This window comes from Schistocerca nitens, chromosome 2 (genome assembly GCF_023898315.1).
Source record: "Schistocerca nitens isolate TAMUIC-IGC-003100 chromosome 2, iqSchNite1.1, whole genome shotgun sequence".
Classification (NCBI taxonomy): Eukaryota; Metazoa; Arthropoda; class Insecta; order Orthoptera; family Acrididae; genus Schistocerca; species Schistocerca nitens.
Genome location: NC_064615.1, coordinates 253,393,972 through 253,411,380, shown reverse-complemented (window position 1 = coordinate 253,411,380; position 17,409 = coordinate 253,393,972). Strand labels below are relative to the sequence as shown.

General features: G+C 47.3%; 2 protein-coding genes across 2 annotated transcripts in view; one reads left to right on the top strand and one right to left on the bottom strand.

Annotated features, from left to right (window-relative positions):
• LOC126234959 (rab3 GTPase-activating protein catalytic subunit) overlaps positions 1-17,409 on the top strand; it is a gene marked incomplete at its 3' end in the record, with an annotated part of 492,900 nt that overhangs the window by 81,429 nt on the left and 394,062 nt on the right. The gene's annotated exons all lie outside the window — the stretch shown is intronic.
• Positions 767-17,409, bottom strand: part of LOC126235979 (TLR4 interactor with leucine rich repeats) — a 336,875-nt gene continuing 320,232 nt past the window's right edge. Inside the window, exons 9-10 of the mRNA XM_049944957.1 lie at positions 16,565-16,753; positions 767-2,582 (exon numbers count right to left, since the gene is read on the bottom strand). Coding sequence (XP_049800914.1) covers positions 2,284-2,582; positions 16,565-16,753 — 488 coding nt within the window. The 3' untranslated portion in view covers positions 767-2,283. The remainder of the gene's footprint in view (positions 2,583-16,564; positions 16,754-17,409) is intronic.

Here is a 17,409-nt window from a genome sequence, read left to right as displayed (position 1 = left end):
TAAATATTTGTGTTCATTTTAGTCCTGCTCTTTTTGGTATTCTTTCTAAATTGTTGAAAAGTATCCTCCTCCTGTCTGTTGTAATTTACTCAGTGATAGACATCCACTTCTCTGTTTGTGAGTTGGCATAGCAAATTGATTCACAAGAACCATCATATAGCACACTGAAACTCACATTTAAATATGTGTGGTTTGGTTTTTTGTAGAAAGTGTCACTGTCCTCTTGAAAGCACAAGATTGACGGACTGTTTTGTCAGTGAAATAAAATTTCTTGTGAATGCAAAACCAAATTAATCTGTTGGTATTAATTTTAGTCCAGAGTAAACAGTGCATGTTGAAAGTATGGCAGTTGTTAATGGAGAGGTCAGTTTGAACAAAGCAGTATTGGAGAAGCAAGGTTATTTTGGTGGTGGTGTGGCATTGTGTTTGTCTGACTAGAGAACTGACTCGTCCATCCAGATTAATCATGGAATCTGGGGCTACTGTATCGTGTTCTATTTCACGTACATAAAGCATTGGAATTAGTGGAAATCAAATTAAAACCTAGGACTGACTGCAAGTTTGACCACAAACCTTTGGATCTGTAGTATGATACTTACCTTCTTAGCTACAAAGTCACTCTCCAGTATAATTGTATTACAAATGAAAGAATGTCTACAATATATTAGCAGTTACATAATGCTCTTATCAGTAACATATTATAAACCTAAGAAGGAATCATGGTGAAGAATAAATAAATTATAGTGTAAAAAAGATCTAGCTGTTTTATTGTATTTATACCAAGTGATTTACAATTAAATTCAATGTAATGAAAACAATTTGTGCTACTTTGTGGTCCGTGCTAAACAGTATCTCTTCCTTAATCCTAGTGTAATAACAAAGATAATTTAGATACCAAAGAGGTTATTAAGAATGCCGTTTGATGCATGTAATTCATACTTCAGGCATGAAAAGTTAATATAATTATAAATTATGCCTCCATTGGAGGAAATGCAAGACTGCATTTTCCAGAAGATTGTCAGATGGCGCTCTGTCTTTCAGTGAGGGACATTAAACTAGACTGTCCTATAATTGAGTCACTACTGAAATGCACCATTATTATTGAAAACAGTCTTGAGCAAGTTGTATGCCTCTTAATTGTGGGTATGTCTAACATACCCTACATGAAGCAAGTCTCTATCCAATTCAAGTAACAACTGTATACTTACTGAAACACTGTACAATAATATAAATACAAAGGACAAAACTCATTTCCTGAGGTAACAGTAAAAACTCAGACTTCACTTAATAAGCTATACACTTTTCACTTGTTGCTGACGTGTCTCACACTTCATAGTTTAATTATTTATTAATCATGCTCTATTAACCATGAAGACAGTGTCACATTTGTCAGAAATATTAGGGATTATACTTTAATAAAATATAGAGTACAGCTTGTTTTTATACATTTTTCATTGTTTAAAGAGCTGTCTTTCGCTTGTAAATGGTTTTCTGACTTTTCCGCTACCAGATGCATTCAGATGTTTCTTACAATACCACGTATTATGTAAATGACAATATCTCTCTCTCTCTCTCTCTCACTCACACACACACACACACACACGCACACACACACACGCACACGCACGCACGTTTCATTAGTAGTTTCTCTTGCTGAGTCTCACTAAACTGAAGCGATTGTGACAAAAAAATACTGCGAAAGTAGTACTTTTCCATTCATCCTTGAAACCAAAAATCTTCAGAAAAATATGTGGTTACAACACAATTATTAGTGCTCTGTAAAAGTAGCACAACATTTTCAGTGCAAATGCACATCATAAAACTGATACGATGTTAGCTAGTGCTGCGAAGCAGTTTGAGTGTGACTGTCTTTTCATTCACTTGTTGGGGACAACTTGCACTAGCTAACTCTCAGAATTTCATTCCTGTGACAGTGATTAAACACAACACTGCCTTACTTCATCATTTACTTTCAGTTGCCTTTTTAGCATATATTTTTAAATTTTCAGACTTTCATTATCAGCAATACACTGGTTTTTAGAATTGGGATTCCGACATCAGTTTCCCAGAACTGTGTGCCTTCGCAGACTGATGGAAGCAGTTAGAAGGAAGGACGTATCTTATTTAGTTGTGATGGTGTGAGCTCTTCCTCATGCCCAGCGAATTACTAAGTATTGACAATTGCACTGTCCTGTCGGTGCTAGCGCATCAGAGACACCGTACCAATCTCGGTGCCACGAGCAATCGGAGTTGCAGTTCGCAATAAGGAAATGGGGGTCAGCCCTAAAGCGGCACTAGGCCGCCGCGCGTGGTGGGGTTGCGCGCCATGTAAATGTCCATGTCGTGGTCGGTCCAGTTGTCCGACGGGTCGGCGCAGTAGTTGCTGAGCGTGTGCGTCGAGCCGTAGCGGCTGCCGGGTCGCGATGACGTCACGACGCCGGACCGATCGCGGGAGCGCGTGCGCGGCCTGCTGGCCTGGCCGCGGTGCGCATGCGCGTGGCTGTGGCCGTGCATGTGCGCACCGGAGGCGCGATCTGACGTCATCGCCGTGGCTGCCAGCGACTGCCGCGATTGTCGTAGCTCTGCAAGACAGATATTTTGTTTTTATCAACACTGGGGGATAATTTCGCATTACAGTGTTGGACTTTGGTGACAGATATCTAATCTATGTCCAAGAGCACTAAAAACATGAAGTTTGGTATGTGTGCAAAAGTTCAGTCGTATATCAATGAAGAAATGAGAAAACTACCTTGTTATACTTCTTTACTTACTTACAATTTACAAGTTGTAATAAGTTAGGCAACACCGCAAAGGAGTCATCACAATACGAAAAAATACACCAAACGTTGAAACTTCCTGGCAGATTAAAAGTGTGTGCCGGACTGAGACACGAACTCGGGACCTTTACCTTTCGCGGGCAAGTGCTCTACCATCTGAGCTGCCCTAGTACCACTCACGCCCCGTCCCCACAGCTTTACTTCCGTCAGTACCTCGTCTCCTACCTTCCAAACTTCACAGAAGCTCTCCTGCGAACATTCTGGAAACATCCGCCAGGCTGTGGCTAAGCCATGTCTCTGCAATATCCTTTCTTCCAGGAGTGCAAGTTCTGCAAGGTTCGCAGGAGAGCTTCTGTGAAGTTTGGAAAGTAGGAGACGAGGTACTGGCGGAAGTAAAGCTGTGGGGGCGGGACGTGAGTCGTGCTTGGGTAGCTCAGATGGTAGAGCACTTGCCCGTGAAAGGCAAAGGTCCCGAGTTCGAGTCTCGGTCTGACACACAGTTTTAATCTGCCAGGAAGTTTCATATCAGCGCAAACTCCGCTGCGGAGTGAAAATCTCATTCTGGACATCAAACGTTATTGTTACACAAATTAATGCTTCCGGAGTCAGACTAACACAATTACCTGCTCGTCAGATTATTGCTTCGTGGAGAGGAACGTGGCCAATGAACTGCAAGATTACGTTCTATGTCACTAGACGACTTTGGTAAACGCCGTATTGAATTTTGTCATTTTCAGTTGAAATCCATATTTGATAGTTATAATATAAAACTCGAGCCTTATGAATACGAGTATTTGCTGCTTCAAAGTAACAACATATTGAGGATCTCTCGAAAACTAGTAAATATTGGTACGGTTTGTTGTAATAAAATTATAAGAAACGTCCTACTGGTGTTTAAAGAATTTTTGTTCTTGGTTGTTGCAAGACAATGATGCCTTGGAGATTTCTTAAAAATGCATCGTTCTTGGTTACAGTTTGTTATAACAACATATCAGTTAATGACATATCGATGATTAAAGCCTTCAGGGAAGTGTAAAATAAAATACATGGTTGCATGATTCACATTTTCCTTGTAGCATAGAGGATAGAAGCGGTGAGTTACGAAGTGTAATTTAGTTGGTTCATGTCTGCTACATTCTAATATTTTATTATTCGCCTTTTCGTTTTCAAAGTGATTATGGGATATTTTTTATTAATTTAATAGCAGTATGTTCTGTAATATTCGATGTTATGTATAAGAGCGCTCTGCTTTAGGAATGAGTTTGTTCGATTTTGTGAATATGCCAAGGAATATAGACCAGCGAATTGCAAAATACCTTTATACGTTGCTGCGTGACTGGCTCGAAAGTCAGGATTTATTTATTCATCCAAAAAACTTTCCAGTTTGTGGGATACATAACTTATTTACAAATATGATATATGACGGCGTGCTAAAAATTCTTCTACTGAACAGAAGCGGTTTGCTAATAAGAATGCCCTTACGATTTGACTAAAAAGTGACGTGATAAAGTAACTTGTATTTTATGTGGAAGACTATTGTAAATTTGTATCAGGCTGCATGTCCTTACTAACCAGACATGGAACTTTGTATCATCTAGTTTTTAAGCGTGCAACAATGACGATGCAACAATCACGATGTGGCATGCTTCACGGTAAGAAATGCGCATCCCGCGTGAGGATGGCTTTAATGCTGATCTGTTGTTTAATCTCCACCTCACAAAATGGGATAGGTAAACAGTTAAAGTATAATAATAGGACAAAATTTACACAATTCACAGACAGATGGCACACTATCTTTGTGACAGCAGCAACAGGTGGTGCATCCTGACACAGCATTAAATAAAGTGAATCTGACAAGTCACGAAACCAGCGGACCCCATATGACGGGATGAAGGCCTGGAAAGAGATTCGAAACAGGTTGTACAAGTTGTGTGTGGATAATCTTATGGTGTGTCATTTATGGGCATAGTTTAGTAATTTATAGGTGCCACGAAAGGCAGACGCAATGTGACGTAAATATTTTTTTTCTTGAAACTTCCGGGCAGATTAAAACTGTGTGCCCGACCGAGACTCGAACTCGGGACCTTTGCCTTTCGCGGGCAAGTGCTCTACCATCTGAGCCACCGAAGCACGACTCACGCCCGGCCTCACAGCTTTACTTCTGCCAGTATCTCGTCTCCTACCTTCCAAACTTTACAGAAGCTCTCCTGCGAACCTTGCAGATCTAGCACTCCTGAAAGAAAGGATATTGTGGAGACATGGCTTAGCCACAGCCTGGGCTGTGGCTAAGCCATGTCTCCGCAATATCCTTTCTTTCAGGAGTGCTAGTTCTGCAAGGTTCGCAGGAGAGCTTCTGTAACAGGCTGTGGCTAAGCCGTGTCTCCACAATATCCTTTCTTTCAGGAGTGCTAGTTCTGCAAGGTTCGCAGGAGAGCTTCTGTAACAGGCTGTGGCTAAGCCATGTCTCCACAATATCCTTTCTTTCAGGAGTGCTAGTTCGGCAAGGTTCGCAGGAGAGCTTCTGTAAAGTTTGGAAGGTAGGAGACGAGATACTGGCAGAAGTAAAGCTGTGAGGCCGGGCATGAGTCGTGCTTCTGTAGCTCAGATGGTGGAGCACTTGCCCGCGAAAGGCAAAGGTCCCGAGTTCGAGTCTCGGTCGGGCACACAGTTTTAATCTGCCAGGAAGTTTCATATCAGCGCACACTCCGCTGCAAAGTGAAAATCTCATTCTGGATTTTTTTTCTTAATTTTTGTGCAAATGAGGCGAGCATCGGCTTCTGCAGGATTTTCGGGTGACGAGGTCGAGCAACATGGATCTACCTGTGACGACTACTTAGACGTAATGAGTTTGGTTCTCTCTTCATGTGAGAAGAACTTTTATGAAATTGGCACGATTGATTATGTTACTGTAGGTACCGCTAGCAGGCAGCCTCCCCCCCCCCCCCCCACCGCTCATCTCCCTCCCCCTGCTCACCTACCCTCCCCTCCCCATCCCACAGGCAGATCGGACGGGAATGCTAGTGATGAAGAGAAAAGCGAAAGAATCTACGGCACAGGTTAGCTGACAGACTTAAATGTTTAATATTTTCCCGAAGCCGCTCGCTGAAAAAGGCTGCAGGAGTTGAGCGCTTGTTTACACAGAGATACTACTCAGCTTTGTTTCGTGGGTCTAGGCGAGGCTGACGACTCTAACCTAATAAAGGTAAAATTATGATTTTGACACATTCATAACAAGCAGCTGCCGGCCGGAGTATGTATATAATCAATTGCCGCATGTATGAATGATCATCACTTGAGAACGGCTCTACCGATTTGCATGATTTTTTTGTTGGGTTTTTAACTATCAGGACAAGGTCTGTATGAAAGAAAATTTTCCGAAAATCCATCGGAAAAGTCAGAAATTTGGATGATATTTTTGTAACAGTCAGTTTGATAGTTCTGCTGTCACGTGTTTTTATAACAAAGACGTGACGTTCAGTTTGACAGTTCTGCTGTCGCATGTTTTCATAAGAAATACAAACACACCTTTGGTGTGCTGCAAAGATCGAATTGATGTCAGTTTGTGGTAATTTGGTGTGTTGCGAACACTCGATTGATTTCAGTTTTTGGTTTATTTATTTGGAAAAAATGCCACCAGCTAGCCGTCCAAATATCGGTTGGCGTACGCGCAAAACCAACTAAATTATCGTCGAGTCATTCAGGCTGACGAAGAACGTAGACAGCGTTTGGAGGCAAATGGAATAAGAATTTCTCAAACGCGGTCCATTTCGAATCTGGAACAGCGAATGCAGTCGCGTTCGTCTTGCTTAGTTAGAGCTTACTCACAAAATACTGACTGACTGACAACGCACAGCCTAAACCGCTGGAGATATAGACATGCCATACAATAAACGCTTTCTATTAGACCGGTTCCGAGAAAGTGAGAAATAACAGGCTAAGCTGTGATGTGAATATGTGCGGTTTCTTTTCCTTGCCGCAGTCAAAACGGCAAAGTTGTGTTTATGTCTAACTTTACAGTCCTACCTGTTCGCAGATTAAAACCATGAGAAATATTGCCATTAAATGTACAATTTTAACAGATCTAGCAGCTGGAAAAGTCTCCCTCATACCACTTGTACTAATGACGCATTTAGACTTCCATTCCTATCAAGGTTCCATTTGTAATAACAATAAATAGCCCCCTGCGGGTTCGGGGGTAAGAATAGGCCCGCGGTATTCCTGCCTGTCGTAAGAGGCGACTAAAAGGAGTCTCACATGTTTCGGCCTTATGTGATGGTCCCCTCTCGGGTTTGACCTCCACCTTTCTAAATTATTCCGAAGAGCGAGCCAATTGGGGAAGGGCGCCTTACATGGTGCACTGTATCCGTCGTGCAATTAGACCTTTAGCCGGCTTTCTCGTCGTTGCAATTGTGTCCCGCTCGTTTTCGATCTCTTGGGCGATTACCACGCTGCACTCTGCAGTGTTTCTTTTATCTGCGACGACGACCTTGGTCAGTTTTGCACCTAAGATCCAGCACGGTAGCCAGTCCGTTGTGGTGGGGCCGCCATGTACCCTCTTGGTTGTAGCCCCCTGACAACACAGGGATCGCTCTACTGATGCCTGCGCCGTTAACTCCCCACGTATGCCAAGGAGTAGATGCCCATCTCCTTGGGGCATCAGGACTCCCGGCAATGGCCGTCCTGCCAGGTGGCTATTGCTGCGGCTGGGTGGCGCCCGTGGGGAGGGCCCTTGGTCGGAGTAGGTGGCATCAGGGCGGATGACCCGCAATGAAGCGTGGTACATCATCTCTCGCTGGTGGGCCTCCACCAGCAGTCTCTAAGCGATCGAGGTCTAACCTCAACGGGAAGAAATTTGATCAGAGATCGTTTCCCTCCCTAGCTACTCCATGGGAGGAACGTCTTGCTAAAGAAGGCAGTGGAGAATATTCACCCCGATACCTCGTGTGTACGCGGGTTGATGGCGAATCGTTTATGTCTACCAAGCCCCAGTTTTTTGTGGAGCATTTAGAGGACAAGTTCGGGGAGGTGGAGGGCTTGTCCAAAATGCGCTCTGGGTCGGTTCTCATCAAAACAGCATCCTCTGCCCAGTCACGGAGGTTGCTCACTTGTGACAAGTTGGGTGATGTTTCCGTCACCATCACTCCCCATAAAAGTTTAAACATGGTCCAGGGTATTATATTCCACAGGGATCTACTTCTGCAGTCCGACGATGAACTACGCGCCAACCTAGAACGACGAGGTGTTCACTTCGTCCGGCGCGTCCATCGGGGTCCGAGGGATAATCAGGTAGCCACCGGTGCCTTCATCTTGGCCTTCGAGGGTGATGTATTACCCGAAAAGGTTAAGGTGATGGTTTACCGTTGTGATGTGAAGCCGTATATCCCTCCTCCGATGCGGTGTTTTAAATGCTGGAAGTTCGGGCACATGTCATCTCGGTGTACTTCCAGCATCACGTGTCGGGATTGTGGACGTCCTTCGCATCCTGATACTCCATGTGCCCCGCCTCCTATCTGTGTTAACTGCGGAGAACACCATTCCCCCTGCTCGCCGGACTGTAGGATCTTCCAGAAAGAACGGAAGATAATGGAATATAAAACCCTGGACCGCCTGACGTACTCTGAGGCTCGGCGGAAGTATGAGAGACTCCATCCTGTGCCAATGACGTCAACGTACGCCGCTGCTGCTACGACGGTTCTTCCATCTCTTGTGTCGTCCCATACGGTTGGTTCTGTGATTGGTCAGCATCTAAAACCCCCCTTGCTTGTGGGGGGCACTTCACACCCTGTTGCTCCTGCTCCATCTTCTCCAGGAGCAACACCCTCAAAACCATCGGGGACATCAGCTCCCCCTTCCCAGCCGGAGAAGCGTAAGTCTTCTTCGGCTACTCTCGCCAGGAAGGGATCCCTTGGGGACCTCCCTTCGCAAGTCCCGACCAGTGGAAAAGCGGACGCCCGCAAGTGGTTGAAACAACCGCCAGTCCCTGGTCATTGCGGTGGCACCGATCCCACCGCTTCCTACAAGCTCTGCCTCTGAGGACGAGGTGGAGATTCTGGCGTCCGCTGAGGACCTCGCTCTTGCCGGTCCCTCGGACGCAATGGATGGCATTTGCACGGATGCTCCATCGGAGGCAGCAGGTGACCCAGCGGCGTAATCTGCCTTCCCCGTCCCATCACGCCTTTCCCAGCCATGGACAACACCATCCTCCAGTGGAACTGCAGCGGCTTCTTCCACCATCTAGCTGAGCTCCGCCAACTTATCAGCCTTCACCCTTTCTTTTGCATTGCTCTCCAGGAAACTTGGTTTCCAGCAATGCGAACCCCCGCCCTCCGTGGCTATCGGGGTTATTATAAGAACCGAGCAGCTTATGAAAGGGTGTCTGGTGGCGTCTGCATATATGTCCTTCACACTCTGCACAGCGAGTCTGTCCCTCTCCAGACGCCCTTAGAGGCTGTCGCTGTACGCGTGTGGACGCCACAGGCTGTTACCGTCTGCAGTGTTTACATTCCACCGGATGGTGATGTCTCGCAGCATGTCCTGGCTGCACTGGTCGCCCAATTGCCGCCACCTTTCTTGCTCTTGGGCGACTTCAACGCCCATAACCCTCTGTGGGGTGGGTCAGTGGCAACAGGTCGAGGCGCCATCGTTGAGGGTTTCTTGTCGCAGCTCGATCTCTCGCTGTTAAATGATGGTGCCTTCACACACTTCAGTGTGGCGCATGGCACCTACTCCGCCATTGACCTTTCAATCTGTAGCCATAGCCTCTTACCGTCTGTCCAATGGAGTGTGCATGACGACCTGTGTGGTAGTGACCACTTTCCGATCTTTTTGTCACTACCACAGCGCCACTCTTCTGGGCGCCCTAGCAGATGGGCTATGAATAAGGCTGACTGGGACTTGTTCTCCTCCACTGCCGCTTTTGAGCCTCTCTCTACTGATGACATTGATGCGGTGGTTCAATCGGTCACCACCGGCATCGTTACTGCCGCCGAATCAGCCATTCCCCGTTCCTGTGGGTCCCCTCGGCGGCGGACTGTGCCTTGGTGGTCGCCTGAGATCGCTGAAGCGATTAAAGATCGCCGGCGGGCGCTCCAGCGTCACAAGCGACATCCCTCCATCGACCACCTTATCGCCTTCAAACGGCTGCGTGCGCGGGCCCGCCTCCTTATCCGCCAAGGCAAGACGGAGTGCTGGGAGCGGTATGTATCCACCATTGGCCTCCATGTCACTCCATCGCAGGTCTGGGCCAAGATTCGACGCGTCTACGGCCATCGGACCCCTGCCAGCGTCCCTGCGCTCTCACTGAATGGAGCAGTTTGTACTGACTCCGACGTCATTGCAAATCGCTTAGCAGAGCATTTTGCTATGAGTTCCGCCTCTGCGAATTACCCCCAGGCCTTCCGCTCCATTAAAGAGCGGATGGAACGTCGGAGTCTTTCGTTTCGCACCAACCACCTAGAATCTTACAATGCTCCATTTAGTGAGTGGGAATTTCGCAGTGCCCTAGCTGCTTGCCCTGATACCGCTCCTGGGCCAGATGGCATCCACTGTCAGATGCTGAAACACCTTTCAGTGGACTGCCAGCGGCGCCTTCTCGATCTTTACAACCGTCTTTGGGTCGAGGGGGAGTTTCCGTCGCAATGGCGGGAAGGCATTGTCATCCCCGTTTTGAAACCTGGAAAGAACCCTCTGGAGGTGGACAGCTACCGTCCCATTAGCCTCACCAACGTTCTTTGCAAGTTGCTTGAACGGATGGTGAGCCGGCGCTTGAATTGGGTACTGGAGTCTCGGGGCCTTCTTGCTCCGTCTCAGGGTGGGTTCCGTAAAGACCGCTCCGCCACCGACAATCTGGTGAGCCTGGAGTCGGCCATCCGTACTGCCTTTGCCCGCCGTCAGCACCTGGTCGCTGTCTTTTTCGACATGCGGAAGGCGTACGATACGACGTGGCGGCATCACATCCTTTCTACGCTTCATGGATGGGGTCTTCGGGGTCCTCTGCCGATTTTTATCCGCAATTTTCTGTCGTGTCGTACCTTCCGCGTGCAAGTCGCGGCCTCGTATAGTTCCTCCCACGTCCAGGAGAACGGTGTGCCACAGGGTTCTGTTTTAAGTGTCTGTCTGTTTTTAATAGCCATTAACGGGCTTGCTGCGGCCGTGGGAAATTCTGTCTCCGCTTCCCTGTATGATGACGACTTCTGCCTTTATTACAGCTCTACTGGCATTGCAGCGGTTGAACGTCAGCTACAGGGCGCTATCCGCAAGGCGCAGTCTTGGGCTGTAGCGCATGGGTTTCAGTTTTCGGCAGCCAAGACCCGCGTTATGCATTTCTGCCGGCGCCGAACAGTCCATCCTGAGCCGCAGCTTTATCTTGCCGACGAACTGCTTGCTGTGGTGGAGACCCACAGGTTTTTGGGGGTGGTTTTCGATGTCCGGTTGACTTGGCTGCCTCATATCCGGCAGCTCAAACAGGCATGTTGGCGGCATCTCAATGCTCTGCGATGTTTGAGCCACACCCGCTGGGGCGCCGACCGCTCTACCCTGTTACGGCTCTACCAGGCGCTCATCCAGTCCCGCCTGGATTATGGGAGCCTGGCTTATGGCTCAGCATCCCCATCTGCGTTACGGGTGCTGGACCCAATTCTCCACAGCGGGATACGCCTTGCCACTGGTGCTTTCCGCACCAGCCCTGTGGACAGCGTACTAGTGGAGGCAGGTGTACCTCCACTGCGGTTCCGACGCCAACGTTTGCTGGCCGCTTATACTGCCCATGTTCTAAGCTCGCCCGGGCATCCTAACTATCGTCTCCTGTTCCCGCGATCGGTCGTCCGTCTGCCAGAACGTCGGCCCCGCTCTGGTTGTACAATAGCGGTCCGCGTCAAAGAGCTTCTCTCTGGGCTTCGGGTTTTCACTGTTCCACCTCCTTTCCGGGCTCCTTTGCATACACCCCCATGGTGTGTTCGTCGCCCTTGCCTTCGGCTCGACTTGGCACAGTGCCCGAAGGACTCAGTCCCTCCAGAGGCCTTCCGCCGCCGCTTTTTTTCCATCCTGGCCACGTATCAGGGCTCTGGAATTGTTTACACCGACGGTTCGATGGTTGCTGGTCGTGTCGGGTATGCGCTCACTCTAGGGGACCATTCCGAACAACGTTCCTTGCCGGATGGCTGCAGCGTTTACACTGCTGAGCTGGTCGCCATCTTTCGTGCCCTAGAGTATATCCGCTCCTGCTCAGGTGAGTCCTTCGTTATCTGTAGCGATTCCCTGAGCGGTTTACGAGCTCTCGACCAGTGTTTTCCTCGTTCTCGTCTGGTGATGGCTATCCATGAGTCCCTGCATACTCTTGCGCGTTGCGGCCGCTCTGTGGTCTTTGTATGGACCCCCGGTCATGTCGGTATCCCGGGCAATGAACGTGCTGACCGCCTGGCGAAGGAGGCCACGGGACAACCGTCTCTGGATGTTGGCCTCCCAGAGACTGATTTGCGGGCAGTCCTCTGCCGAAAAGTTTTTGCGATTTGGGACGCTGAATGGCACGATCGGATCACGCACAATAAACTCCGTGCCATTAAGGAGACGACGACGACTGTGTGGCGGTCATCCATGCGAGCCAACCGCAGGGACTCAGTCGTCCTTTGTCGGCTCCGCATTGGCCACTCCCAGCTGACACACAGTTATTTACTGCGACGGGAGGACCCACCTTTATGTCGCTGCGGCTCCATTTTGACGGCGGTCCACATTTTATTGGACTGTCCCCTTTTAGCTGTGCTCAGGCAGTCGTTCGCACTGCCTGACACGCTCCCTGCCCTTTTAACAGATGACTCGGCTATGGCTGACTTAGTTTTACGTTTTATTCGGGCAGGGGGCTTTTTATCATTTAATCTGAGTGTTTCTGTTTTATGTTATTGTTTTGTTGATTCTGGCCTTTGGCCTATGCTTTTAAACTGGTTTTTTTTAACGTGTTTCTAAGTGGTTGGCTTTTCCTTTTTTTTCTTTCTATGGTCGGCCAACCACCGTCACACTCTGTGTGGTTTTAGTTCGTTTTGTCTTGTCTTTCTCAGTTTCTGTTGTTCTGTATCGTCTGTGTTCTGTTCTGTTCCTCGTTTTTATTCTCTGTGGGTGTTCTTTGTATTTGGAAAAAGGGACCGATGACCGTAGCAGTCTGGTCCCTTTGCTCCCCCAAACCAACCAACCAACCAACAATAAATAAGGTCAGTGATAGACGGGGGGGGGGGGGGAGACGACAGTGAAGGGGGCAGGAAATGGATGTAAAGAAGGGGAAGGAGGATATGGAGAGAGATGAGAAAGGAGGAGATGGGTAGAGTGAGTGTGAAATAAGAGATTTACAGGGAGCGGAGGGAAGGTGTGCGGCAGAGATAGGTGAGCGGACGAGGAGATTGACAAGGGGAGGGGGAAGGACGAGAGGGATAGAAAGAGGGGAGAGGAGGAGATAAGGACGTATATCCAATTCACATACATATTTAGCAATTGCGAAGCACTGCCGGGTTCGCTAGTTTAAACTTAAAAACAATACAATGAAGTTTAATTGGAATTATCCGAAAGACGCGATTGCACACAATTCCCCACGGTGTAGGGTAATTATCCGCTGTGATTCCGGAACTTTGCGCTTAATAAGGAAGCTTGTATGAACTACATGTAAGTGAAACTAATCGTTAAGTAAATTAACTGCCACTCTTTTACGAAATTATATCCGTAGCGGTGCATGGAAACAGGCGCGTGCTGCTGAAAGGCAATAGGCAAACTGAGTCGCCCGCCATCTAACGAAATCAATATCGCTACCAATGTTCACCCATCATAGACTTCAATATAATTTCTGATGGCAAGTGGAAGTGCAGTGACTTTGTGACGTCACCACGTCTTAATTCGACCTACAGAAAACTCCTCGCGATGACGGAAGAGGTCGTCGAAAGCTTTGACGTGGAAAGAACTCCGTGAAGCATCTATGTAAGAATGTTGCCACGAAAACGTACATCTTCAGAATATCATGTGAGCCACTGACCTTTCCTTACGATTCTTGCACTGGACCTTTGTGTAGCATCTATTTATCCTGCAATTTGTCATAAGCAGTCATTACGCTTTAGGTCAGTCCCAGGAATGGCGGAAATGGGGCGTGTACGGAATTCCTCCCTTTTTTTATTAATATCAATACACCCATTACAATTGCTTATTAAGGTCAGTAACGGCAGTTACATTCTAAGTATACAGCTACTAGCAAAAAATTACAAATGTCAGTATTTAATACGCCAGAGATTCACATCCGCTTCCGTCAAATAACTTACAGTTAATTTCAAGGCTGTTATATTCCTTAGCGTTTTAATATTTTTTAGCTAGGGAATCTGCCTTTTTGCACGGCTTTCCCACTGTTTATTTTGGTGTGGAGCGTATTTGGAACATCCCAAAATGATAATTATGGTTACGATGTCCATCGTCTTCCGGGTATTCACTGCAGGAGCGAGAGTCTGTTATTCCAGTCCTGTAGAGATGCGAGGGAAAACATGTGTGTCGGGATATGGAAGTTGTGTAAACAGCTCGTCCACTTCTTTGATGCTGTGTTTTGCAAGACCATCTACTACTTCATTGTCCGGTATTCCTGAATTCCCCTCCATTTACATTAGTTGAATGGTTTTACGATGGTCGTTCAATAAGTCTTTAGAAAATTCAAGAGATGGCACTCTTAGTATCGAGCTGGTATTAAGCGTCATATGTCGCTAGACGGCAGGTAAAGTGTATCACATGGTTACTAGGTTGAAACAATAAGCTCGTGTTTAGTTTGCGACATGGAAAAAAATGAGTTCCGAGGCATGATTAAATACTTAAATTTAAAATGCTTAACAGATCAAAACTGAGTTGGATGAAGTTCACGGCACATATGCTCATGTGTTTGGAAATATTTACAATTGGGTAAATGAGTTTAGACAGGGCCATACATGCACAAAAGATGAACAGCGTTCGGGACGTCCAGTGGAAGTGACCAACCGCGAAATGACTGGCAAATTCCACGAATGGCATATCCGAAGGTACAATGTTTTCAGTTTTGCAATTTTGCGGGAAAAACTAGATAGGAAAAGATGGCCAGATGTCAGACACTCAGATTGGTAGCAAACGTTCTGTGTCGATAGAGTATCAACCAAAACACCGATTTAGTTTGTGCTTTGTGCTGTGTGCTGTCGTCCAGTAGAAGATGCGTAAACGGTTCTGGTGTTACTTTTAATTACCGTTTACGCATCTTCCACTGGATGACAGCACAGAGCACGAACGAAATCGGTGTTTTGGTTTATACTCTATGGACACATAACGTCTGGTTCCGTTCTCAGTGTCTGACACGTTGAGGTTTGGGTGTCAGTGGTGAATAAAGGCAACCGAGTGGTCGATGCTGAGGCTGTATTTTTGGCGAAATCCTGCCAGGTTTCTGCGTCGATACGTAACTGTGGTCGAAGCGTGTACTAGTACGCTCCAGTCACAGAGGAACAATCAAAATAGCGGGCTTTTGAAGGCGAACGAGTTCTGGAGAAGACGAGGACGGTGAAATCGGCCGGCAAGGTGATGGCCACGTTTCTTTGGGATGCACACAGTCATCTACGTCGATTACTTGAGAAAGGGACAGACGATTACTGGAGAATAATATACGTCGTTATTGTACCGTTTGAGCGAAGAAGTTAGGGGAAAAGTCCTGATTTGGGAGAAAAAGACTCTTTCACCACGACAGTGCTGTTACGCATACCTGTGCAGTTTCGGTAGCCAAAATTATGGAATTAAAGTTCGAAATCAAACTTGCTGGCTGATTAAAACTGTGTGCCGGACCAAGACTCGATCTCGGGATCTTTGTTTTCGCGCGAAAGTGCTCTGCCAACTGAGATGCACAAGCATGACTCACTACCAGTCCTGACAGCTTCTGCAAGGTTCGCAGGAGAGCTTCTGTGAAGTTTGGAAGGTAGGGGACGAAGTACCGGCGAGTACAGCTGTGAAGACGGATCGTGAGTCGTGCTTGGGTAACTCAGATGGTAGAGCTAAAGGCAAAGGTCTCGGTCCGGCACAAAGATTTAATCTGCCAGCGCACGCTCAGCTACAGAGTAAAAATTTCGTTCTGGAAAGTTCTAATTATTGCAACATCCACGGTGTTCTCCGTATTGTGCCTGCCAGTTGTTTTTTTTTTTTTATTTCCAAACTTGAAAGAGACAGCTTGCACTACACCTGTTCGTCCCCTGTTAGAATAATGCTGCGCGGTGTGGGATCCTTACCAGGTGGAATTGACGGAGGACATCGAAAGGGTGCAAAAAAGGGCAGCTCGTTTTGTATTATCACGTAATAGGGGAGAGAGTGTGGCAGATATGATACGCGAGTTGGGATGGAAGTCATTAAAGCAAAGAAGTTTTTCGTCGCGGCGAGATCTATTTACTAAATTTCAGTCACCAACTTTCTCTTCCGAATGCGAAAATATTTTGTTGAGCCCAACCTACGTAGGTAGGAATGATCATCAAAATAAAATAAGAGAAATCAGAGCTCGAACAGAAAGGTTTAGGTGTTCGTTTATCCCGCGCGCTGTTCGGGAGTGGAATGGTAGAGAGATAGTATGATTGTGGTTCGATGAACCCTCTGCCAAGCACTTAAATGTGAATTGCAGAGTAGTCGTGTAGATGTAGAAGAGGATTATGTTGAAAAATAGAAAAAATCCCGAAATAATTTGTTTTCCTATCTTTTTGTAAGGACTTGTTTAATGACCCTCGTAGTTTCTTTGCTGTAAACACGGGGCGTCGCGCGCGGCTGTGGGGGGGACTCACCTGGCCGCGAGCTGACGAGCCCCGAGGAGTAGGCGGCGGGCGCGAGCGGGTAGCGGCTGGCCGAGTGGTTGGAGAAGCTGTGCTGCGACTGGCCGTCGGCCACGGACCGCGACTTGCCGCCCTTGCCCGTGCTGAAGTGCGACGCGTGCGACCGCACCTCGTCCGTGGCGCAGCCCGCCGTCAGCGAGCCTGCAGACACACACACAGGGCGCACTCACTCTCACTGCAGCGGCCGAAAACCACCGAAGAGAAAACAAGCCAGCAACGCCTTGAACTAACTCGTCACTTGCGTTGTGTTGCAACTGAAACATTACGTCGAAATCGACGCCTAGTTTATTGAACTGTCGCCGGCCGTTCCATCTGTCACAGTCAGAAAATATCGAGAGGTCATACATTCAGAGAATAATGGCACTGATGTAGAAAAACAAATGAGTATCGAAGGGTGTAGAGCAGGGGCGCCGCAGGAATCCTGCTGCACGTGTGCGGTGCACTTGCACGCGTGCAGATAAAGCTCGGTTTACACTAGCAAGTTATTGCAGCAATTTACTTGGGCGGAGGAACTTGCTGCGCGACTTGCGAATCTAAACATATCCCCAAGTCGACTTGCGACCGTAGCAATTTATTGCGGAAGTGACTTGCTGCACGTTTTCCGCTTCCAGTGTGAACACCACGCAAGAAGTATCTGCAAGTAACTTGCAGCTTTTAGGATGTATTTCTATTTCCTGCAAGTAGGAAGCGCAAGTTAAGTGTGTCGTCTGCATAACACTCATATTTAACATTTTACTTAATGTGGTGACTTAATTTTATGCAACCATCTTACGTATTATATGCAAACAAATTTCAGA